General features: G+C 36.6%; 2 protein-coding genes across 3 annotated transcripts; both read right to left on the bottom strand.

Annotated features, from left to right (window-relative positions):
* Positions 1-3,728: 3,728 nt before the first annotated feature.
* Positions 3,729-5,676, bottom strand: LOC122056546 (peroxidase 18-like). Of its 2 annotated transcripts, XM_042618544.1 has the most exons (5): positions 5,499-5,675; positions 5,174-5,354; positions 4,935-5,114; positions 4,686-4,851; positions 3,729-4,277 (listed from the first exon to the last, which is right to left on the bottom strand). In XM_042618544.1, the coding sequence occupies exons 1-5, from the start codon at positions 5,519-5,521 to the stop codon at positions 3,868-3,870; spliced, it is 960 nt and encodes a 319-aa protein (XP_042474478.1). In that variant the 5' UTR covers positions 5,522-5,675; the 3' UTR covers positions 3,729-3,867. The 2 variants fall into 2 exon arrangements, with proteins under 2 accessions (XP_042474478.1, XP_042474477.1); XM_042618543.1 differs by having other exon boundaries at positions 5,174-5,676.
* A 1,609-nt stretch (positions 5,677-7,285) lies between these two features.
* On the bottom strand, positions 7,286-12,869 carry LOC122054933 (indole-3-acetaldehyde oxidase-like). Its single transcript, XM_042616346.1, has 5 exons — positions 12,852-12,869; positions 7,941-8,906; positions 7,626-7,718; positions 7,438-7,536; positions 7,286-7,348 (listed from the first exon to the last, which is right to left on the bottom strand). The coding sequence occupies exons 1-5, from the start codon at positions 12,867-12,869 to the stop codon at positions 7,286-7,288; spliced, it is 1,239 nt and encodes a 412-aa protein (XP_042472280.1).
* Positions 12,870-20,614: the final 7,745 nt, after the last annotated feature.

The following is a 20,614-nucleotide window of genomic DNA, read 5'->3' as shown; positions in this document are numbered from 1 at the left end:
CCTTTTATGCAAGTGTTAGTTTTAATCAAGCTGTAAAGATCGAGAAAGGTGTTCAGTTTTTGTGCAGGGCAATTCACCCCTTTTGCTGGCCTCTAAGGGACCGACAAGTGGTATCAGAGCGAGGTCTACGTCAAAAGGACTAACCACGACCAAAGCACGAGAGATGGTCGAACCAAGCATCTACCCGCCTAAGTTCGAGGGGGAGTTCACGTTTTGGAAAATAAAGATGGAGGTATTCTTCAAAATGGACTTTGAGTTATTACTAATATTAAAATATGGTTTTGTAGCACTAAAGGGCAAAGAAGAATGTCAATTGACCAAGAAAGAGCAAGCATACTTCGTAGCAAATGGACGAGTCAAATTCCATCTACTGAGTGTGCTACCTCCACAAGAAGTCAACATAATCGGTGCCTATGAATCAACAAAGAAACTTTGGGAGAAATTCCTGGAGCTACACGAAGGTATGCCCGAAGCCAAACTCGCGAGATGGGACTTGCTCCGAAACCATATCTACAACCTCCGATAGGAAGAAGGAGAAACCATCGCACACTTCCACTCAAGAATCAAGGAGCTCATCACCAGACTCACGAATCTCGGAGAAAATGTAACCAACCGAGATTTATTAAAGTATGCATTTAACGTATTTCCTAAGACTCCTGAATGGTCAACTCTAGTAGATGCTTACTTCATCTCTAGGGACTTAGAGGTAAGTAGTTTAGAAGAACTTTTTTCAACTTTTGAAATTTATGAGTCAAGATATGCAGATCTAAGAACGAAAACAACGCAAGACATTGCCCTTAAGGTAATAACTGACAAACAAGAGTCTGAAACATCCCTTGATGATGACAAAAATGACGTTCATGGTAAGGAAATTTAAAAAATTATTTAAAACTAATAAGTTTAATCAAGTGTAGGGCAAAAAGAAGGAAACGAAGAGTAAGATGCTACTACTGTAATGAAGAAGGGCACGTGAAAGACAACTTCCCAAAACTACAGAGCAAGGACAAAAGACCAGCCTAGAAAAGGCACAAGAACCTAGAAGCAACATCGGATAAAACATCATTAGAATCAGAAATTGAAGCCTATGTTGGACTTACGCTGATGGAAAGTCACGAAGAAGAAGATGAAGCAAGCTCTTCTGCAATGAGTATTCAGAGTATCGATGAAGGGAGAGCAACGTCAGAAGAGAGCAACTCTACAAGGGGAGTCTCGGATATTGAGATTGACAAGGTAAGTCAGGTACGATCTCTATCGCCTGATAAGTTATTCAAATTTATAAAAATCCTATCTAAAACTTCATGTAAATTAGAAATTGAGAATAAAAAATTATTAAAAGAAAATAATGATTTAAAAGGAACCCTAGCAACATCTTGTTGATTGAAAGATTTCGACAAACTAAAGATAGAAAATGAAAATTTAAAAAAATAAATACAAAACTTGAAAAATTTTGCATGTACAAATGTTACTCTTTCAAATTTTAGAAATTTTCAAGGAATCAATTGGCACCTTAGATATCAAAAGGGAAAAATTAGAAAATTGTCACATAAATATTTTCCCAAAAAATTTTTGATCAATCCGTCAGGTAAGAACCTATATTGAGCTCCAAATCATGCTTAAATTAAATTTTTATGCTTGTCATACTTTTAATTAATTTAATCTTATTGTTTTCTTATGATTACCAAATAAATTATTTCACATCATTTTTTGTTAGAAATTAATTAGAATTTAATTTTTTGGAGAAAGAGAATTTCATCACTTATCTATATGAAAATATTTCAAATTTTTATGACCGTTAAATTATATTTTATGAATTTTTTAATAAAATTTATATATTTTTATTTAAAAATAATTCTCAAAGTTTTTTTACAAACTTTATTTTTCTGTGAACTCTTATCATGTTATCGATCAAAGATTTTTTTTTTTATATTTTGACCGTTATAGTATTTTTCTATGATTTTTTTTACAAAAATTATATTTTAAATATTAAAAATTCTATTTTCTTTCAATTTTTGGAAAATATTTTTTTAATAAAAATACTTGCTCTATTACATCTTCAAAAAAAATTTACGATTTAGGCCCCGTGGTAGTTTTGATGGATCATAATCAATTAAGTTAGAGTTAGGTCATGTTATTTTTTGATACCTTGTGTCTAAGTGTGTAGAAATTTAGGAGCATAAGAAGTCGAGCGAAAGACGCAGCTAGCGAGAAGGATGACATGGGAGAGAGCCGACGGGCTTGGTGCCTCCAAAGGACGAGGCGCTGCGGAAGAGTACGCTAGCAGACGAGAAGGAAACACACGACGATTCCGAGGGACGAGAAACATGAGTGGAAGGTTGCTCGAGAAGGCCGAAAAATCGGTTCGGGTGAGCTCTATTCTGGATGGTCAAAATCACCCAAGCGAATTGACTGCCCGGGGCCCTAGGGCGCCTCGCCCAGGGGGTCTAGGCGCTCGGATCCTCTGGGCACCTCAAGGCACCTCACCTAGGGGGAGTCATATCAACACAGTCCGGGAGCCCGGAACCCTTCCAAGCGCCCGAACCAAAAAGTTTATTGAAATGACAGTTGCCACGATCCGTTGCGACGGGGATAAAACTTTATCCACCTCCAAGCGCCTGGAACCCTTCCAGGTGCCCCGATTAGATCTACAAATATAGCTCTGATCTCAATAGCTAAAACAATACATGTAAACAATTCTTTTCTTGTTTAACTTTGTAACTAAGTGTTTTAACTGCTATAAGAGACTTCTCCGCTTGAAGGAGATTGAATAGTGAACCTTCAACGTCTTGGATTTGAAATCCCCTTATTGCAAACCAAATAATCATTTTGTGTCTCTCTCTTTTAATTAGTTTGTTAATTCCTTTTATGTAAGTGTTAATTTTAATCAAACTGTAAAAATGGAGAAAGGTGTTCAATTTTTATATAGGGTAGTTCACCCCCCTCTTGTTGGTATCCAAGGGACCGACAGATAATTGTTATTTTGACAATATGTTGAGATTCCCTAACAATGTTGTCTCAAAGAATATAGCTCGACCGAATACTTGGATGAACGGGGTATCCTGATTGTCTCTATGTCCGACCGACTTTGTAATGAGAATACCCTTATGCATTTTGTCTTGAGCGTTCTCTTGGAATATAGCACGACGGGATACTTGGATGAACGAGGCATCCCGATCGTCTCTATGTCCTACCGGCTTTGTAATGAGAATAACCTTATATATTGTACCCTTTGAAAGGGGAGTTGAATCTCATAAGCCCGACCAACAATATGTCCTATCGACAATATACTGGTATAAGCTCATGCTGAAGATCTGGTAAGTAATATTTGGGAGCGAAGTCTCGCCTTTGGGTTGGCCGGATAAATTATAAGGATCATAATTTTGACTGGCCCTTGTGTCAGTTGATTTCTCACAAGTGGAGCACTTGATTCTTTAAGTATGACCGACTCTTAGGTTAATTATCCTTGTACCGAAAACTATAACGTCGAGTGAGAAACTAAGCTCTAATAAGAATGACGCCTAGACTACCGCCTTATTTTTATTTTGACTTCCATTTTAGTTTTGAGTTGGTTCATTAACATTCCGTATTAAAGACTAATTGGTATTATGTTATGTTACAATTATCTAACAACTCCAGATCGTGGTACTGTAACATCATAAAAATAAAAACAATTTCGAAAAATAAATGAAACCCCATTTTTTTCACAATTCAAATAAAAAGAGACGTCTTTTTAATTTTTGCTCAATTTTAATTACTCTTTTAAATATTTTATGATATATTACATACTCGGGAGGAGGCTTTGCCCCTTTAAACGATAAGAAGGTATATCAAACACTTACATCAACTTTGCTCGAGACAATACTACTTATATCACATATTTGTGCATGAGACCTTGATCTGGCCTTGATCCCCAGTCTTGACGCCGACCGTCGAGAGCTTCACGAACGAGTCGGCCCAGCTCGCAAAGAACTTCTCCGGGCTCTGTGCGAAGGCCTGAACCCTACTCTTTGTCCTTGGATCAGTGACTAAAATTGAGTCCGAGTGGAGGAGGCCCTTGTTGGCCAGCAGATTGGCATAGTATTGGTTATCGAACGTCGAGGGAGTCACTGGGTCGTTGGCGACGCTAGTGCTGTCGCTTGCACCGGCAAAACACTTGTTGGCGAGCTCCATGGCATAGTTGCTGTCCAAGGAGTTGTCGGCGGGCACCAGGCTTCCGTTCGAGGCTTGCTGGAACCTGTCGCCGAATGTTCGGCAGTGCGAGGAACCGATTGTGTGGGCACCTCACACACAAGGAGGAAAGTTATGTGAATTATTAGCGATGTTATTTATCAACAATCCTAGGTGCAATGGTAAAGCATTTAGAGGACGAGGAATTTTAAATGGAACGAATATTTATTGGTCGATTTTTGAGTGTGTACTTCGAATTTAAGAAGTCTCTAAAATTAGTCCAGTAAAAGCTAAGATTAATTATGTGAGTTTTTAAATTTGAAAGTGTTATAATTAATAAGATATTACGATGATTGTAAAAGTTCGCCGAAGGGATGACAAGGTCATCAATCGACAATCACTCGAAGTGAACATTAAGCAAAATCCTAAGTCATGCGATCTAGATTTTGATAAATAAAAAAAAAAAAAAAAAAGGAACTTAGATTGTGTTGGTAATTAGAGAGTAGGGTTAAAAAAATTACCGGAAAGAACGACAAGGTCATCGATCGACAATCCCTTCGCGGCGAAGCGTTGCATCATTTGGTCGAGGGAAAAGACCGTATCCACCATGTTTGGTCTCACATCCGAAGCCGATGAAACAATGCCATCTCTTCTCCCTAACGGAACCTCTACGGAAGGGCCTCCCGACTATAAAATTTTCAAATAATTATATAATTTTTTTTTTATTTATTTATTTTTTGAAATTTGAACTCGATATCGAAAAAAAATACCAGTTCCACGGCATCTCTCGCAGCGAGGACAAGGATATCAGCACAAGAGACGGTCCCCGGGCACCATATCTCTAACAGTCTCTTAGCGGACTCGACTACATAGAACCCGTCTAGCGACTTATTCGCGGGATCGCTACTCTCCGCTCCGTTCCCTTGCACCAACACTGACCCATCGCACCCCTACAAAGCCACGAGTCACGACTATTCATGGCATCGACAATAACAATTGGACGACCAACCTCGACTAGGCAATCATGGAAGAGCAGCCGAAGGAGTTTCGCCGGAACCGTGGAGTCCATCGCGGAAGCCGACCGAACGGCACCCCTCACGAGCAGCTCTGCATTCGGGCATGAGAAAGAGTAGAAACCCGGAGAGAGTTGTGCTGCAGCAGGAGAGGCGAGCAGGGCGAAGAGGCTGAGCCTGAAGAAGGAAAAACGAAAGGCTTGGTCGAGTTTCATGGCGCCAACTACTTCCATCAGATTAGTTGAAGTGAATGGAATTGTATGTTCCATGCAAGCTATTTATTGTGAGCAAATTGGGTGAAATTCAGAGTTCGTGAATTACTCAGAAACCCAGGTGGTGGGCATTGTGATGAGTTTGATAGTAAAGCATAAGTAAGTTTGTGTCGAAATTAGCTCGGACCGAAAGCGAACTACATTAACTCCTTTACAACCGCTACTAGAGTGGCTCTACTATGAATTCGCAAGCCTCTTCGATCTCCCCACATGCGTTATTTTATAGATCGATCGATTGTACTATTAAGTAGTTTAGTTATATTTGTGGAGATTTATTTGGTAGTCCCCTAAAATTTCAATTGTGTGGAGTTGCGTTATTTTATAGATCGATCGATTGTATTATTAGGTAGTCCCCAAAACTCTCAATTGTGTATAATTGAATAGATACATATCAACCTAAATTTTGAGGCATTAATGTTGGGGGTGAAGTTGTTAAATGGGAAGTTGTGGGTGCAGCATGAGGGTGTCCCCTACTGCCTTTATGAGGCTTGAAGAACAAATGCTACCTGCATTTGCTTGCCTAATTAAGATGAAAGAACGACTATAATAAAGTTAAATAGGCAAAAACCTAGAGTGCCCCTTTTTCTTTGTTTTTTGCTATAGCGTCTCTATTTTAATTTTTTATCAGAAGTGCACTGCATCCTACTAATTTTCTTATAAAATAATATAAGTATGTTATTCAATATTATTATTTTTTTATCATACGTATTAAATCCTAAATTGATCCGCAATTATATGAACATGATAAATCTGTATTGTAGCAACTATAAAACCATAACTACTATAACATTATAATAATTATGATTTTGTAGTTGCTACTGTAATTATAGTAGTTATAGTTTCATAAATACTATCATAGTTATAACAATTATAGTTTCATAGTTATTACAATATATACTTATCTTGTTCAATAATATTCACTTTGTAATTATAAAATTGTAACTGCTAACTACTGTAGTAATTATACAAAATCGTAGCTTCTAGGGTCAACAGCTTTTACAAGTTTATACATTTGACAATTGCACTACAAGAAAAAAGCTAAACAACAACGCTTTTTTGGCGTTGTCGTATGTACTTAAAAAGTGATGTTGTAGATGGTGTTGTAGAAAGTCATATCAAAGACAACGCTTTAAAAGCGTTGTGGTTGGTCACAAAGACAACGCTTTTTAAGCGTTGTCTTTTCGTTCTTAAAAAGCGTTGTTAAAGATGCTGTTGTAAAAATACACATATCAAAGACAACGCTTTAAAAGCGTTGTGGTTGGTCTCAAAGACATTGTTTTTTAAGCGTTGTCTTTTATTACTTAAAAACGTTGTCTTTTTAAATTTATAAAAAATAGTGTTTTGCTTAATTAAATAGCAAAAATTATAAAAAATACTCAAAATTTACATATAATTGAATATCCACAACCACAATCATTTTTATAATAAGACTATTTAACAAATAAATAAAACTTTATATTATACAAACAAAATGTATACATATTGATCCACAAATTAAATTTGTATCATACAAGTTATCCTTAACTTCATGACAATAATTTTTCAAACACACAAGTTTTACAAAACCTCATCATTGACTAACCACTGTTGTTGGTGTCCATCGCATGGAATTGCTTCTTTAAGTCCAGCAATCTCTTCTTCTGAAAGGCTTTCAGCTATCACTCTTAGAGCCATCTTCTTCAACTTGTCATCAGCACACCTGGGGTTGTAGGCAATCAAGAAATTTTGTATGAAAACTTTCATACATGTAAATCTCGTACTAAATAATATGTCAATGTTATATATACATGTAATTCATACCGTAAGTGTGTTTATATCGTAACTGACAAGTTTTCTTTATATATTGAACAAAATCAATAGGACAAAAAATCCAATTCCTTGAACAAAAGACCCTTCAACCTGCAGAAACACTCAGATATAAGTATATGAACATACGGCTGATTGTGATTTAGGATTATAAAATCAATAGGACAGATGAAAAAAAAAACCTGTCCTAGATCCACGGCAGGACTCAAGCTCTGTCCGCAGTCATATGTAAGGTCTGCTCTCAATATCGTAGTAGCTCCAGTGAGAACATCAATTTCTACCTAGAATGCACACAATTTTCAAAATCAAGAAAACAGACTAGCAATGTGATTACAAGCCAATCATATGAATGATCTACAAAGGAGGTTACCTCGCTTATAGCAGCCCCATAATTTAGATATGATGAAGTATCGTCAGCAACCCAAAATGTACTCGCTGATAAGTTCACATATTGCAAATTTGCCTGTATATTGTAAGGTAACTAGTTCATAATGGATGAAAGGAAGTAACTGCTTTGATTTCCAAAATATAAAAAAGCCCAGGAAATCCCTAAAAGTGAATGCATATAAGCTATCCTGTCCTTCACTTGCATAAGCTAGCTAACACATACAGACTACAGAAATAAGCTTAGCTTCTTGCCAATAAATAAACAGTAGTACATTTGATTAATGACGTAATTACACACCTGGGTAATAAGGGTGTCCCATGAAATTGATCCCATTTGCTCTTCCAAACTTTGCTTAAGAGGCTTTAATCTGCTGACTAGAATAGAGCATGCTAGACGAACTGCTTCGCAGCTTGCTTCAGATTTGGTGCTTCCAGCAGTTAAACCTCCCTGAACCAAACTCAGAGTATCTGCTTGAATGATTCTAACCCTATCCAAAAGATATTTTTTCTCTTCATCCCATAGCTGTTCAAGACCGAATGCAGCCATTTGCTTCACCTTTGTCCACAGTCCCTGGCCTATTTCAATTCCTCCGACTTCAACAACAATTGAACCATCATTTAGAATGGATACTTTCCCTGGTGTTGGCATTGGTTCCACTTCATATACAATTGGTACCCAAGAAATCCCTCGTTTTTTCCATTTGTTGCAACTATTGAAATGCAATACCATTTCAAGACGATTGAAGTAGCTTGCAGATGTAAACAACTCATCAACTATAGCAGGTAAAGTATATTCCGGAGCTTCTCCACTGCTACTTCCATAAAAAAACTTCAGGCTTTCATATGTATGCAAATTTCTTTTTCTCACAACATCGACATCCAAGGACAGGAAAGATGCTACACGCTCAATAATAGCTTCAGCAATGTAAGATCCCTGTACCTGCCCTGGTGCTCGCATCGATGATTTACTTGTAAGATTCGTCTTGCATAGTTTAATATCAAAAGCGAGAGCACCCCAGTTGTATTTTTTTAGACAAGTTATAATGGCATGTGAAATAAGTGGACTATAATCCTCTGATATGCCTGCATTTACCAACAAATTCAAGTACAAGGCCGTAATCTTTCCATCGGATTTAAAACCCACAGAATAGGTTATTTTCATTGGATGCCTTCCTCCTACCATTACCATATCCGTGCTACGATCAAGGTACATCTTTATTGGATGACGCAACTTAAAGGCTGTGAGAGCACATGCTGTTGCAATCTGTGAGCATCAAGGAAAAACCATAGTCTAACGGTTTATTAGCTAAATCATAAACATTCCAAAGCCAGAGAGGGAGAGATAGAGAATGACATCACACATTATTATTTTGTCTAAAATGTAGCAAAATGATATGATTGAACGATTTTGAGATTTTGAGACATTTTGACTGGATGTACAATGGGCTAAAAATATAAATTACATCTATCAACAAGAAAAATCACAAGTAACTACATTAAGGGATGACTTCTTTAAAAATTTTAACATGATTTACCAAACCAATATAAACTAATTCTTTTATTGAGCATAACTTCATTACATACTGCCAAGTTTGATATTTTTTATTTCATGTAAGAATTCCATAACTCAACTTTGTTTCAATAATAGAGAAAGTTAACTAAGGAACTGGTTAAGAAATCCAAACATTGGTAGCAAAAATAAATATTAAGAACATCATGAAACAAGTTCCTACCATTAATATTTTTCTAAGGGATCCCCTATAATGATGCTAGTTTATGTGCTATGCAAAGAGTTCTGTAATCTGTATTCTACACTTATTATGCACTTCATACCGTAAGTGTGTTTATATATTGATGTTTGACCTGTCTTTATTGGATTTTGCGGCCCCGGTCTTCTTGTAGCCAGGCACAATGTAATACTTGATGTTGACTCTACCTTTGCAGTTGTTTCGGCTTGAGGAGTGGCAAAGAATGGTGGAGTAGAGGATGGATTTCAGGTATTCATCCGTGCCATCGAGGAAATGACTCCAGTAGGTGACTAGCATGTTGACCAGGGCATGCTTGGAGAAGATGACTTGTTTCAGAAGCTTTTTAGATCAAAGATACGAAGTGCATTGTTATAAAACTAGATGCACGAACACTTGCTTATACGGTTCTTGAAATAAAATACATTCGTAACCGTCACTAGCCGAAGCTCAATAAGGAAAATTCACGGTAAATGTGCATAGTATACCTCAGATACTGCAGATGATAGGGAAGGCCAGAAGACAGTTTGACGCAAATATTGAGATTGCCCAAGCCAATCCATGGTACTAATCCTGACAGCTCCTCCAAATCGCACTGACTTGATTGTGTCCACCCATCCTTGTTCATCAGCTTGGAACCTTTGAAATGAAAGCTGCATTGGGTACATGGAAAAAACAACAAAAAGGGAGGATAAATGATAGCCACCAACCTAATTGTTCACAAATATCTGTATAAGTTATTAAGGGTGTTCATAGAAGTTGATCCTTTAGCCGTGTCTATTAGATGGTCAAATCTAGGCGCCAACTCAAAATGTTGGCGTCCAAGTGTTAGTGTTCAACTACTTTGATTTTCTTCATCTTTGAATTGTTAAATACATAGGGTATTTATAGGAATACTCAAGATGTATCTAAATAAATACATGAACCAATATTAAATGACATACATTCATCATCCGAAGAGTCATTCATGAATCCTCCAATATTCATGCTCCAGATGACCATACATTAGATTATAAGTCCAATTAATTTGATTGCAAGGTTGTAAACAGTCCTTGAGGGCTATTGATAGTGATTCCAGTACGTACTGGAAAATAATGGAACAAACCTATGAAACAGCTATCAAGGGATTCACTTCAACTTTCCTAAACCAAAGAAGAAACAGATGGATTACAAAAGAAAACAATTTGCACCATCAAACTGAAACTTATAATAAGCCTTAATAAATTAATGAAAAAAGAATTGTTTAGAAGTTCACTGAGAAACATATGAAAATACAACAAATGCAACTGCAAAAAAAAAATAAAAAACTAGTATCCAATTAACTTTTTTTTATACTTTCAGATCAAAAGGTCAAATTTATATACTTTGGTTCATGTTCAAGCAAGAGGATAACAATCTCATCGACAGTTAGTATCTCCTTTTAATATAGAACACTAAAAAGAAGGAATATCAATGATGAAACAAACCTGAAAATGCGAGCTACTGAGGCAGCGAGCAATCTGCTTGAACAAGGTAATCATGCAGCGTTGGAACTCTGTCGTGAGCATCAAAGACCAAATATTACCAAATATTAAGATCACTGACAAACCAAATAATACCTTATTTTTAACAGCTATCTAGAGGATCTGGCTTTTTGACTTGAAGCTGGTTCAAAGAAGACAAATCAAATATACAAATACTAAGATGAAAGCATAATGAAGTAGTTAACTTTTTCTACTTTACCTGATTATAAGATCTACAGCTTCTTGCTCAGTATTTTGCTGCACGAGTAATTATTAGAAAAACAAACCCAATAGTGGAACAAAAGCTAGATAAAGAAACTAGATAATTTACACTGACAGAACTTTACAGAATAACATATAATACAGTGCTTTGTGCTTGCATATTAATCCAGAAAACATCCTTTCACCTAAGTGACAATTTTTCCAAAACATCATCATTCACAAAACATCATCATTCACTAAAAATTTTCACAAGTTTTTAAACTTCAGTGACAACTTTTCTTTGGGGTCAACTACTCAAGGTCGATCTGGTAACTATGCACTACATCAAAAAAATTGGCATTAACTATGATTCCATTACCAAAAAAAACCACCATTCCATGAACTTAAATCTAAATAGAATTATGGCAACTATCATTCCATACCTATTCATAAATATGATCTTGTATGCACTCCGCCAACTCGGACCGAACCTCATCAATTTGTTCACGAGAGTACCCTATTTTTGTGAACTGTGAGCATACACAATTTATGTTAATGGAAAAAATAATCAACACTGATCACTTTGCAATTTTAAATAGTTTATGTCAAATAATTTGAGATAAGCTAAATAATGTTACTATTGATTGCAGCGAATCTCTCTCAATAGTCTCAACTTCTTCAATAATTTCTCTCATAAATCGCATCACAAAAAAACCACATTGTTTCGCAGGAGAGGAGATTGAGGAGCCTATATATAGTAATTAGAGTCAAATTGTTAATGAAAATTATACACATTACAATATATGTTAAACAAAAGTACACATACCTTAACTACTTCCCACTTAACATTTTTCCTACCTTTCCTTCCCTTGGTTGAATTAAACAATTTTAAGGCCCTTCATACGTTAAGAATATTTGTTAAATAAGATTTTTATTATAATAAATATTTACTAAAAGAAATCTGAACTCACATTTCCATTACGTATTTTGAATCATCATCGCGAATGCGGCAACTTAGGGAATCCAGCAGGTAAATAGCATCCTTGTAAGGTTCAATAACACTAAGATTCCAATGGAAATTAACTAGGCAAATACATAGGATTATACCGATTACGATCCAATGTATGAAGGGCCAAAATTGCATTGATTCCAATGCAGCAACCAAAATTGCATTGATATAGATTAATTAACCTTAATTGCAATTTTAATTTGCTACAAAAATTTGATTCAACAATCATCAGATCTTCACCTGGCTAGGCTACCAATATCTAATCCCATCGGATTTCATCCTAAAAAAATAGAACCATTACTTATCAACCGATATCGATTAAATCGGCTCATCTAATCTGCATCTACCTTAAAAGATATTCTAATTAATGAAAATATTTATGTATTAATTGCTAGTGATATCAGAACACCTGAGATTCTCAAGGACTTGATGAACAGGCCAGAGGTATAAATAATCATAGAATTATATCGTGGATTAAAAATGCCTTTTCTCTAATATCATACAGCTAACCAACTTCAATACATACTACCAAAGAAGCATAGGACTTTCATTCAATTATGTATAATCAAACAAATTTCCTTTAAAATTTTATAAGTTAAAAATGGATGTTATGCATTTGCAATAGCAATCAGAGAAATCCGTGTTAAAATTTCACTCTCAATATTAATTGATAAAAAAAATGCTGCATTTAACATCACTAAGTATATTTAACCGCATATTAACTATGGAAACAAAATCCATAATTATTTTACCGGTATCAAGTAGTCCATTAGCTCTTATGGTACTAGAGTGTAGACCCTTGATACAAATATTTAGAAAAATCTCCACTAATTCAATTCTGGATGGTCCTATATGATGTACTTTTATAAGTAAACTAAGTTTCAAATAAAGAACAAACATCATAGGAACATAAATCACTAAACTAACAAGCATTACATGGAATTAAACTAAAGAAAATGTATCAACTAAAATCTATATAATGGAAGAGACATTTAATCAAACACTTGATGGGCATGAGTCAATGAAATCATAATGTGTACAAATTGAAACATAGGATGTGTACACTTGATGGGCTGAACGAGAATATTAAGATCCAAAGAAGCCGATTACGATGAGATCTTCATAATTAAACTTAAAAATTGATTTGCAGCTTGAATCATCAAGGCCACGATGCTTAATGTTCTTTGGAAATGGTGGTAGAAAGTAGTGTTCAGCAGCCCCTGCTTTCGAGATAAGATACAGACAATTCTCAGAAAGTAACAAAAACACTCACCGTTCAGCTTGTATCTGGCATCTAAGCTAAAGTTTTCAGTGGACCTTTTGCAAGTGAGTAAGAGTAATAAAATTAACTCGGACGAACTTTTGATCTGCTTTAATGCATCACCCGGGCTCTCCTTCCAGGGGGAAAAAAATGGCTTGAACTAATTCCCCCTCTTGCTCCAGCTACATATATATAACTGCAAAACCAGTGAAGTGTCATGCACAGGTTTCAAAATCAAGTCTAGGACTGTGCCTTCATTCATGTGATGCTGCTTCACCTTTTTACCAGGTAAACATAAAAATGCTCTGCTAAAAAAGATCAACACATGCTCTGATAAGCAAGCACTTCGCATACTGTTAGCAAACCTGAAGAATATCACGGACAGAAAAGTTAATGCATATAACTTTCTGAATACAGACCAACAACGTTACAATCTGCGATCTTACTGAAAGCTCAATGACACTCTAGTTTTATATATATATATATATATATATATCCCATGCAGAGGTGGGTACTGAATTAGAAATTAAAGCATCAGTCAATGGAGAAACAGATCATAGGAATCAGGGGAGGGGGAAAATTGATGCAGTATGAATCCGGCAAAATGGCTAGTTCGGAAAATAATCAAAAATAAACAAAATCTTATTCTAGAGGGATGGAAGAAATTTTACCTTTCTTTCTTCCGTTCCTCCTACTCTCGAATCTGCTCTGCGAGGAAGGAACTAAGATCGAAGGGTTCAGAGGAGTTGAGGAGCCGTGAGAAGATTAGGAAGGGTAAGCTGACTTTGATTGAGGAGATGGGGAAATGCGAGATTAGGGATCTCGACTTGGAGGAGTTGGGCCGGCGTGAGGAGTTTTGCGTGAGGAGTTTGGGTCGAGATTAGGGTTCAGAGGAGATCACGCGGCAAGGAGAGGAGAAGGCGCTCGTGGAGAGGAGAAGGCGCTCGTGGAGAGGAGTGGAGAGGAGAAGGCGCTCGTGGAGAGGAGAAGGAGAGAAGAAGGCACTCGTGGAGAGGAGAAGGAGAGGAGAAGGCACTCGTGGAGAGGAGTGGAGAGGAGAACTCGTGGAGAGGAGTGGTGAGGAGAAGGCGCGCGCGCGTTGAGGGTTTAGAGTTTAGCAAAGCGAGGGCTGCAAATTTATTTTAAGTGAGTTTAGGGGAAACATACACAACACTTTAAAAAACGTTTTTTAAAAAAATGTTGTCTTTGACCATAAACAACAACACTAAAGACAACACTTCATTAAAAACCGTTGTCTTTAGTAAAAAGTAAATACCATAGACAACGCTTTTCACTAAAAGCGTTGTAAAACAAAGAACGACAACGTTTTTATTAAAAAGCGTTGTCTATTGGGTGTTGTTGAATGCAAAAATTCTTGTAGTGTTGGTTTAAAATTTTAATACGTGTGACAATAGATAATAATGTCTTGAGAGGGCTACCGCCCCCATCTACCTCAGATTTAGTCCTTATGAATAGTGTACTTAAGGACAGCTATGTCATTTTACAAACACATTATTGATAAAAAAATAATAAAGATGAAAGCCCATTTGATTATTTAGAAAAAAAAGAGCCTTTTTCATTTTAACCTAAGTTAAATCACTCCTACTATTATTATTATTATTATTATTATTATTATTATTATTATATGCTTAGCGAATTTAGTTTAGAGTTTACTATTGGACTAAATGACTGTTGGTTGGTTCATCCGTTCTTTTATAGTTTGCTCTTCTTTAGCAATATGAAGGAATCCAAATTGAATGAATTGGGTGAAGCACTTACGAGTCTAACAAAATTTATACATTCTATTCTAATTTCTAAATGACCTAGATGAATACGATTTGAGGATGACAATGATAATGGTGGAACTGAGACGACGGTGCATGCTTGCCCGAGTAAGCAATAATAAAGACAATGTCTATAGGATAATTAGCAATCTGTCTGGCTTGAAAATGATCGGTCCATGATTGAAAAAGAGAAGCTTTATTTCCTACAATTATTTGGAAAAGACCAATTTACCTAAACATCGATTAAGGCTACCTAATTATATCCAATCTCACATAAGTGGCAAAAAATAAAAAAGGTGAAGCGCTTGTCCCAGCATCCCCACCAACTCATCCTAGGATCAACACGGATAAGATAAATCACGATAATTGAGGAGGTAAGTTGAAGGGGGGGCGTAGGGGTGAATTATATGGGATGCGGGATTTATACCCCATCAACCCTGAATTTCAATCCCTCGATCTCAAGTGATAAACTTTCATTCATTTATCACCTCAGTTTTGCTCGTGAGAGAATATCCACTCTCAATAGAGGCTGCAAAGAGGAGGTGTCTTTAGGCACATGGTAGGAATGGTCATCGAGATATAACTGATCGATATTCATGGATCTTCAGTATGTTTAACTTTGGTTTGTGTGCCCAATTATATATGGTTATATCAGTATTTGTAAGAAATAAGAGGTTTAGGTATTAAAATACAAATATTTAACATTATCTGTAGATCCTGATCCTGTCTAAAATCTGAGAAGATGGTTTGTTAGGAACGTAACTCTACTATTGATTAGATGAAGACTCCGCACTATCTTATAACACAGAGAGCATTAGTGCTGAGCCAGGGAAGGGGTCATCGACGTTGGTCCTGTAACGCTCACCCTTCTTACCTAAGGGCGGGCGCTACGTTCTTATCCTACTTACGTACATGTTTTACTATAACAGCGGAAGAATAAAAACTTTAAAGAATTTAATTTATTAAGCATAATATCATATATTCTGATTTGTTCAAATGTGCATATATTGAACTTATAACTAAAAATATTAATTTGTCCGAATCGTCCTAGCCGAGCCACCACCACACACATCACTATCTGCTCCTCCTGCTGCTCTGTTGTTCATCCAGCTTTCTCTTTTATCTGCGGTACAAGGAAAGTAAGCTATGAGCACTCATGGCTCAGTAAGTTCCTTTCCTACTCACTAAAATCGAGAATCATCGTATATCAAGAATGGATCAACATATCATCGTCTCAACTAATCATAACATAACATATCATTCTATTCAAACATATCATGCATATTTCTTATTCACATATCATTTCATAGAAGCATGAATATCATATCATAAAACAAATAAATCACAAGCATAAGACATACAAGGGCATCATATTCATATCATAATATCACATGACATTATATCATATCATCATATAATTCAAGCACATATGAATGTAGGCAATGCATCGTGAATTTGAAAACTTATACTTAATAGTACTTGAAATTAATATCATCATCATTTGGGATCCCGGTTTGTACCACATACATAATGCGTAGGTCCAAGGTAGCAAGTCTTGAGCCCTACCATGCATACATACTATGTCTGAGTCTTACTCCATCGACCTAGGGCACTCAAAGGCCCATTACTGACGAGGCCCGAGTCTTACTCCATCGACCCCGGGGCGTTTACGGAGCCCACCCTTGGTACAAACCATAAAAATAACTTATCATGCATAACTATCATATCATGTCCTTAACAATCTTTCATGCATTTATTCTTTTCATTTCTTTTCATTATGTATAGCATTTTCTATGCTATCACATATCATAACATAACTTCATTTCTTTTCATTATGTATAGCATTTTCTATGCTATCACATATCATAACATAACTTCATTTCTTTTCATAGAATTAAGAGTGCTATACATAACTTCATTTCTTTTCATTATATATAGCATTTCCTATGCTATAACACATCATGGCATATTTCATAATATAACTTCATTATGCATATCATTTCGTAACTAAAGCAATTATGCATTGTAACTTATTATCATATCATTTTCATACAGCATGGCATAGACATATTTAATTTTTGTTCTAGAGTTTCTAGGGCCTCTATCCCTTCATGGCCGAACACATAATGATTTCTTTAGGTCATACAAACATGTATCACATTCACACATTATCAAGTTTTCATAAGAAGTACTTTTAACCCCTTAGATTTCATTTCCAAGGCCTCTAGGTCCTTTAAACCTTACTTGGCCGAAATATTAAGAGTAAGGTTCATGAGTTTCTTTCAACATACAAGTATACAACTCTTAAGAACTTTATATCATGTCATATAAGCATAGTTATTTTAAATTCAAGGTCCTCCTAACCCTAAATTCTTTCTTGGCCGAAACATGAGAGTGGGGTTCTTTTGGTTCCAATCAACTTCCAAGCAAGAAAACCATAGGAAGGTCCTTAGCATTTCATAGAGGGAACCTTGCACTAGTTTGGTTAGACAATAATTTTCCTAACCTATTTACAATATTTTTGATTGAAATTCTAGGGTTACATACACCTCTGATCATGCATCATATATGTATAAAAACATAGGGGAAAACTTTCTTTCAAGGCATAGAAAAAGAATCCGAAAACACATGAAAGCCTTGTACCACAGGTGAGGGGAAGCTTACCTTCTTTGCTTAAGTTTCCTAGAGTTGAGAACTTGCTTGTGGACCTTTCTTCCTTGCTTGCTTTGCTCGGCACCAATGGAGGAAGAAGTGGCTAGGTCTTTTGGTGGAGAGGAGGAGGAAGAAGGGAGGCTTCTTCCTCTTGTGTTGCTCGGCAACAAAAGAAAGAAAGAAGGGGAGAGTTGTTGCTCTCGGCAACAAGAGGAAAGAGGAGGGAGAGTGCTCGGCACAAATGGAGGAGAGGAGGAGAGTGAGTTGAGGATGAAGCCCCCTCCATGCCTATTTATACTAAAGTGAGGGAGGAAAACTTGACTTGATTCATCCTCCTCATTTACTTCTCCTCTTAATGAGAAAGAATATGCTAGAAAAATGCTTCTTGAGTTTCTCTCTTTTCTTTCTCTTAATTTCTCTCCTTTCTTTCCTTTAATTATAATTCCCATCTCTCCTCTTACAATATTCACTCCTATCACACTTGGTTAACACATGCATGCATCCACAAGAGAACCAAGGATCAAATCCTTCTCCTAACATATTTTTGTACAAAATAATTCATGTATATGCATTATGCATAAATATTTCATACATGCATATATAATATCTCATATTTCTTTTGTTTACATTAATTCCTTGCATTATAAATCATGTATAGAACTTTATATTCTCAACTTTATTTTCTTTCATAAAGTTTTTAATCATCTAAATCCTTCCCATCGTAACATTCAACGTAGACTATCTACACATTCTTTTCATTACATTCGTACTCTCATTGCCCTTACTTTATCTAGGCTTTCTAGGGGTGTTACAGGTCCTCCGACACTCAAGTCAGCACTTAGTTCGGGATGAGAGAATAGTAGAAGTAAATAGTAGCAGAGAGCGCGTAGAATAATGGAGCATTGCATACTTCTGCCTGTAGATAGAGACCCCTTTTTATAGTATCTATAACTTCTGTGCATGCATCCCAAAGTATATACACATTTTCCAATGCTTCCTAAGAAAAGACAAGTCAAAAAGTATCTCTGATACCTTTCCTTAAGCGAGTATGCATATCTTTGTGATGTAACAAGCTAGAAGTTTCCAAAGTACGATTTGCTTACAGGGCATTCTTTGTCCTTTCCGGCATAAACTTCTAAAATAGTACGATATGACATATATGTGGGTCCCACTGTGGGTCGACTGGCCAACACTCAAATGTAATATTATCAGATCAATCGTATAGAATGTAGCTACTGACCTGTTCTTCCCTCGGCTTACATATTATTAGAGAGGCACATTGTATCCGATTAGCCTAGACTATCCAATCTGCAAAGACGGTGGGTTGGGTAACTTAGTGTTTGTCTGTCGACTTCATCTACAAGGTACGGATGACAACCAATCGAACAATTTGGTTACCCTTCATGTTTGACCAGCTCTGCACTCTTGCTCGGCCAAACACTACCTGGTTCAGTCTTTGGGTCCATTTGACTATGTGACTTTGACCAATTGACTTTAACCTCCACGTCAGCTGGTTTTCACTACTTTACCCCACTTTTTTTATTTTTTGAGAGGGGGGGGGGGGCATCTTTATCACCATATCACAAGCATTCCTCTCAAGTTTAGTAGAAGGAGGTTACAAGTCCGACTGACTGGACACTCAATGTTCTCTGCAACTCTTCTTCCCAACCAGGCATTTTGCTATCTGAGCTGCCACTCGTCTTGAACAATTACTGCCCTTACAACTTCTAAGAAAACTTATTGCCCTTACACTTAACTATTTGTTATTTGTTTTCTGATCCCTTTCCCGAGTGGTCTCCCATACTTATAGTGCCTTTTAATTGTTGATAATGTCATCCTGATTTCTAGGAAATTGCTCAAATCCTTTGTCATTAACGTAAATCATGTCGCACATGCTTTTTCATTATGCGCCCACTGATTATTTCCATTTCTCATTAATGTCATCTGTGAGTGAATGTCACATGTCGTAATCCTCTGCCGCCGACTATTCGATGTGACAAGCGACTGTTGGGATTCGATATGACAACGACCTTTTCAAATTTTGATGGTTTGGATCGAATCTCGTTTTTCCCAACCCTTGATTGGATGTCTCGGGATAGTCATCGACAGGTTTTTAAAGCACTTATTTCTCCCTTCACTGTATCGCCTTCGTCTTCACCCTCATTCGCTTTCTTGCTCCTTGCTCTCTGTTCATCGTCGGTGATTCTCTTTCAGTAAGTCCTATCTTCTTTTTGCTTTCGATATTCGATCTTCGTCTTCCTTCGTATGGTGCACTCTCCTTCTCCTTCTCCACCTCCTCCTCCTCCTCCTCTTGCTATCCCGGGACTATGGTACACCTCTACTTCGTCAAATTTTAATAGCGACGAGGTGGATCAAATGAAAATGACTTATCATATTCCTTTTGATCACCAAATCGCTATCTCTTCGGCATATGATCGTCCCCACACGTTTCCTTATGGCTGTTGGATCGTGAATTTCGATAGAGGGAGGGTGAATATCGAATACAAAAATTTCGAAGTGAATAAGCACAGCGGAAAAGAAAAGAACAAGCCAAAGAGAACACAAGGATTTACTTGGTTCGGAGCCTTTGGCGACTCCTACTCCAAGGCCCGCACACAAGGGTGCTTTCGATGGGCAATTCACTAGCAGTTCGAAAGATATTACAAACTAAGTACAGAAAATGCTAATGAAAGAATTGAAGCAATACCGAGAAAATAAGAGACTTAAAAAAAGAAGCAGCGCGTTTGTCGGAGCTTTGCAGCGTCGCAGGAGCACAGGAGAGCGAGTTCTTCAATTCAGAGTTGTGTTTAAAGATCCA

The sequence above is a fragment of the Zingiber officinale genome, chromosome 3B (assembly GCF_018446385.1).
Source record: "Zingiber officinale cultivar Zhangliang chromosome 3B, Zo_v1.1, whole genome shotgun sequence".
Lineage (NCBI taxonomy): Eukaryota > Viridiplantae > Streptophyta > Magnoliopsida > Zingiberales > Zingiberaceae > Zingiber > Zingiber officinale.
This window is presented reverse-complemented; position numbering and strand designations above follow the sequence as displayed.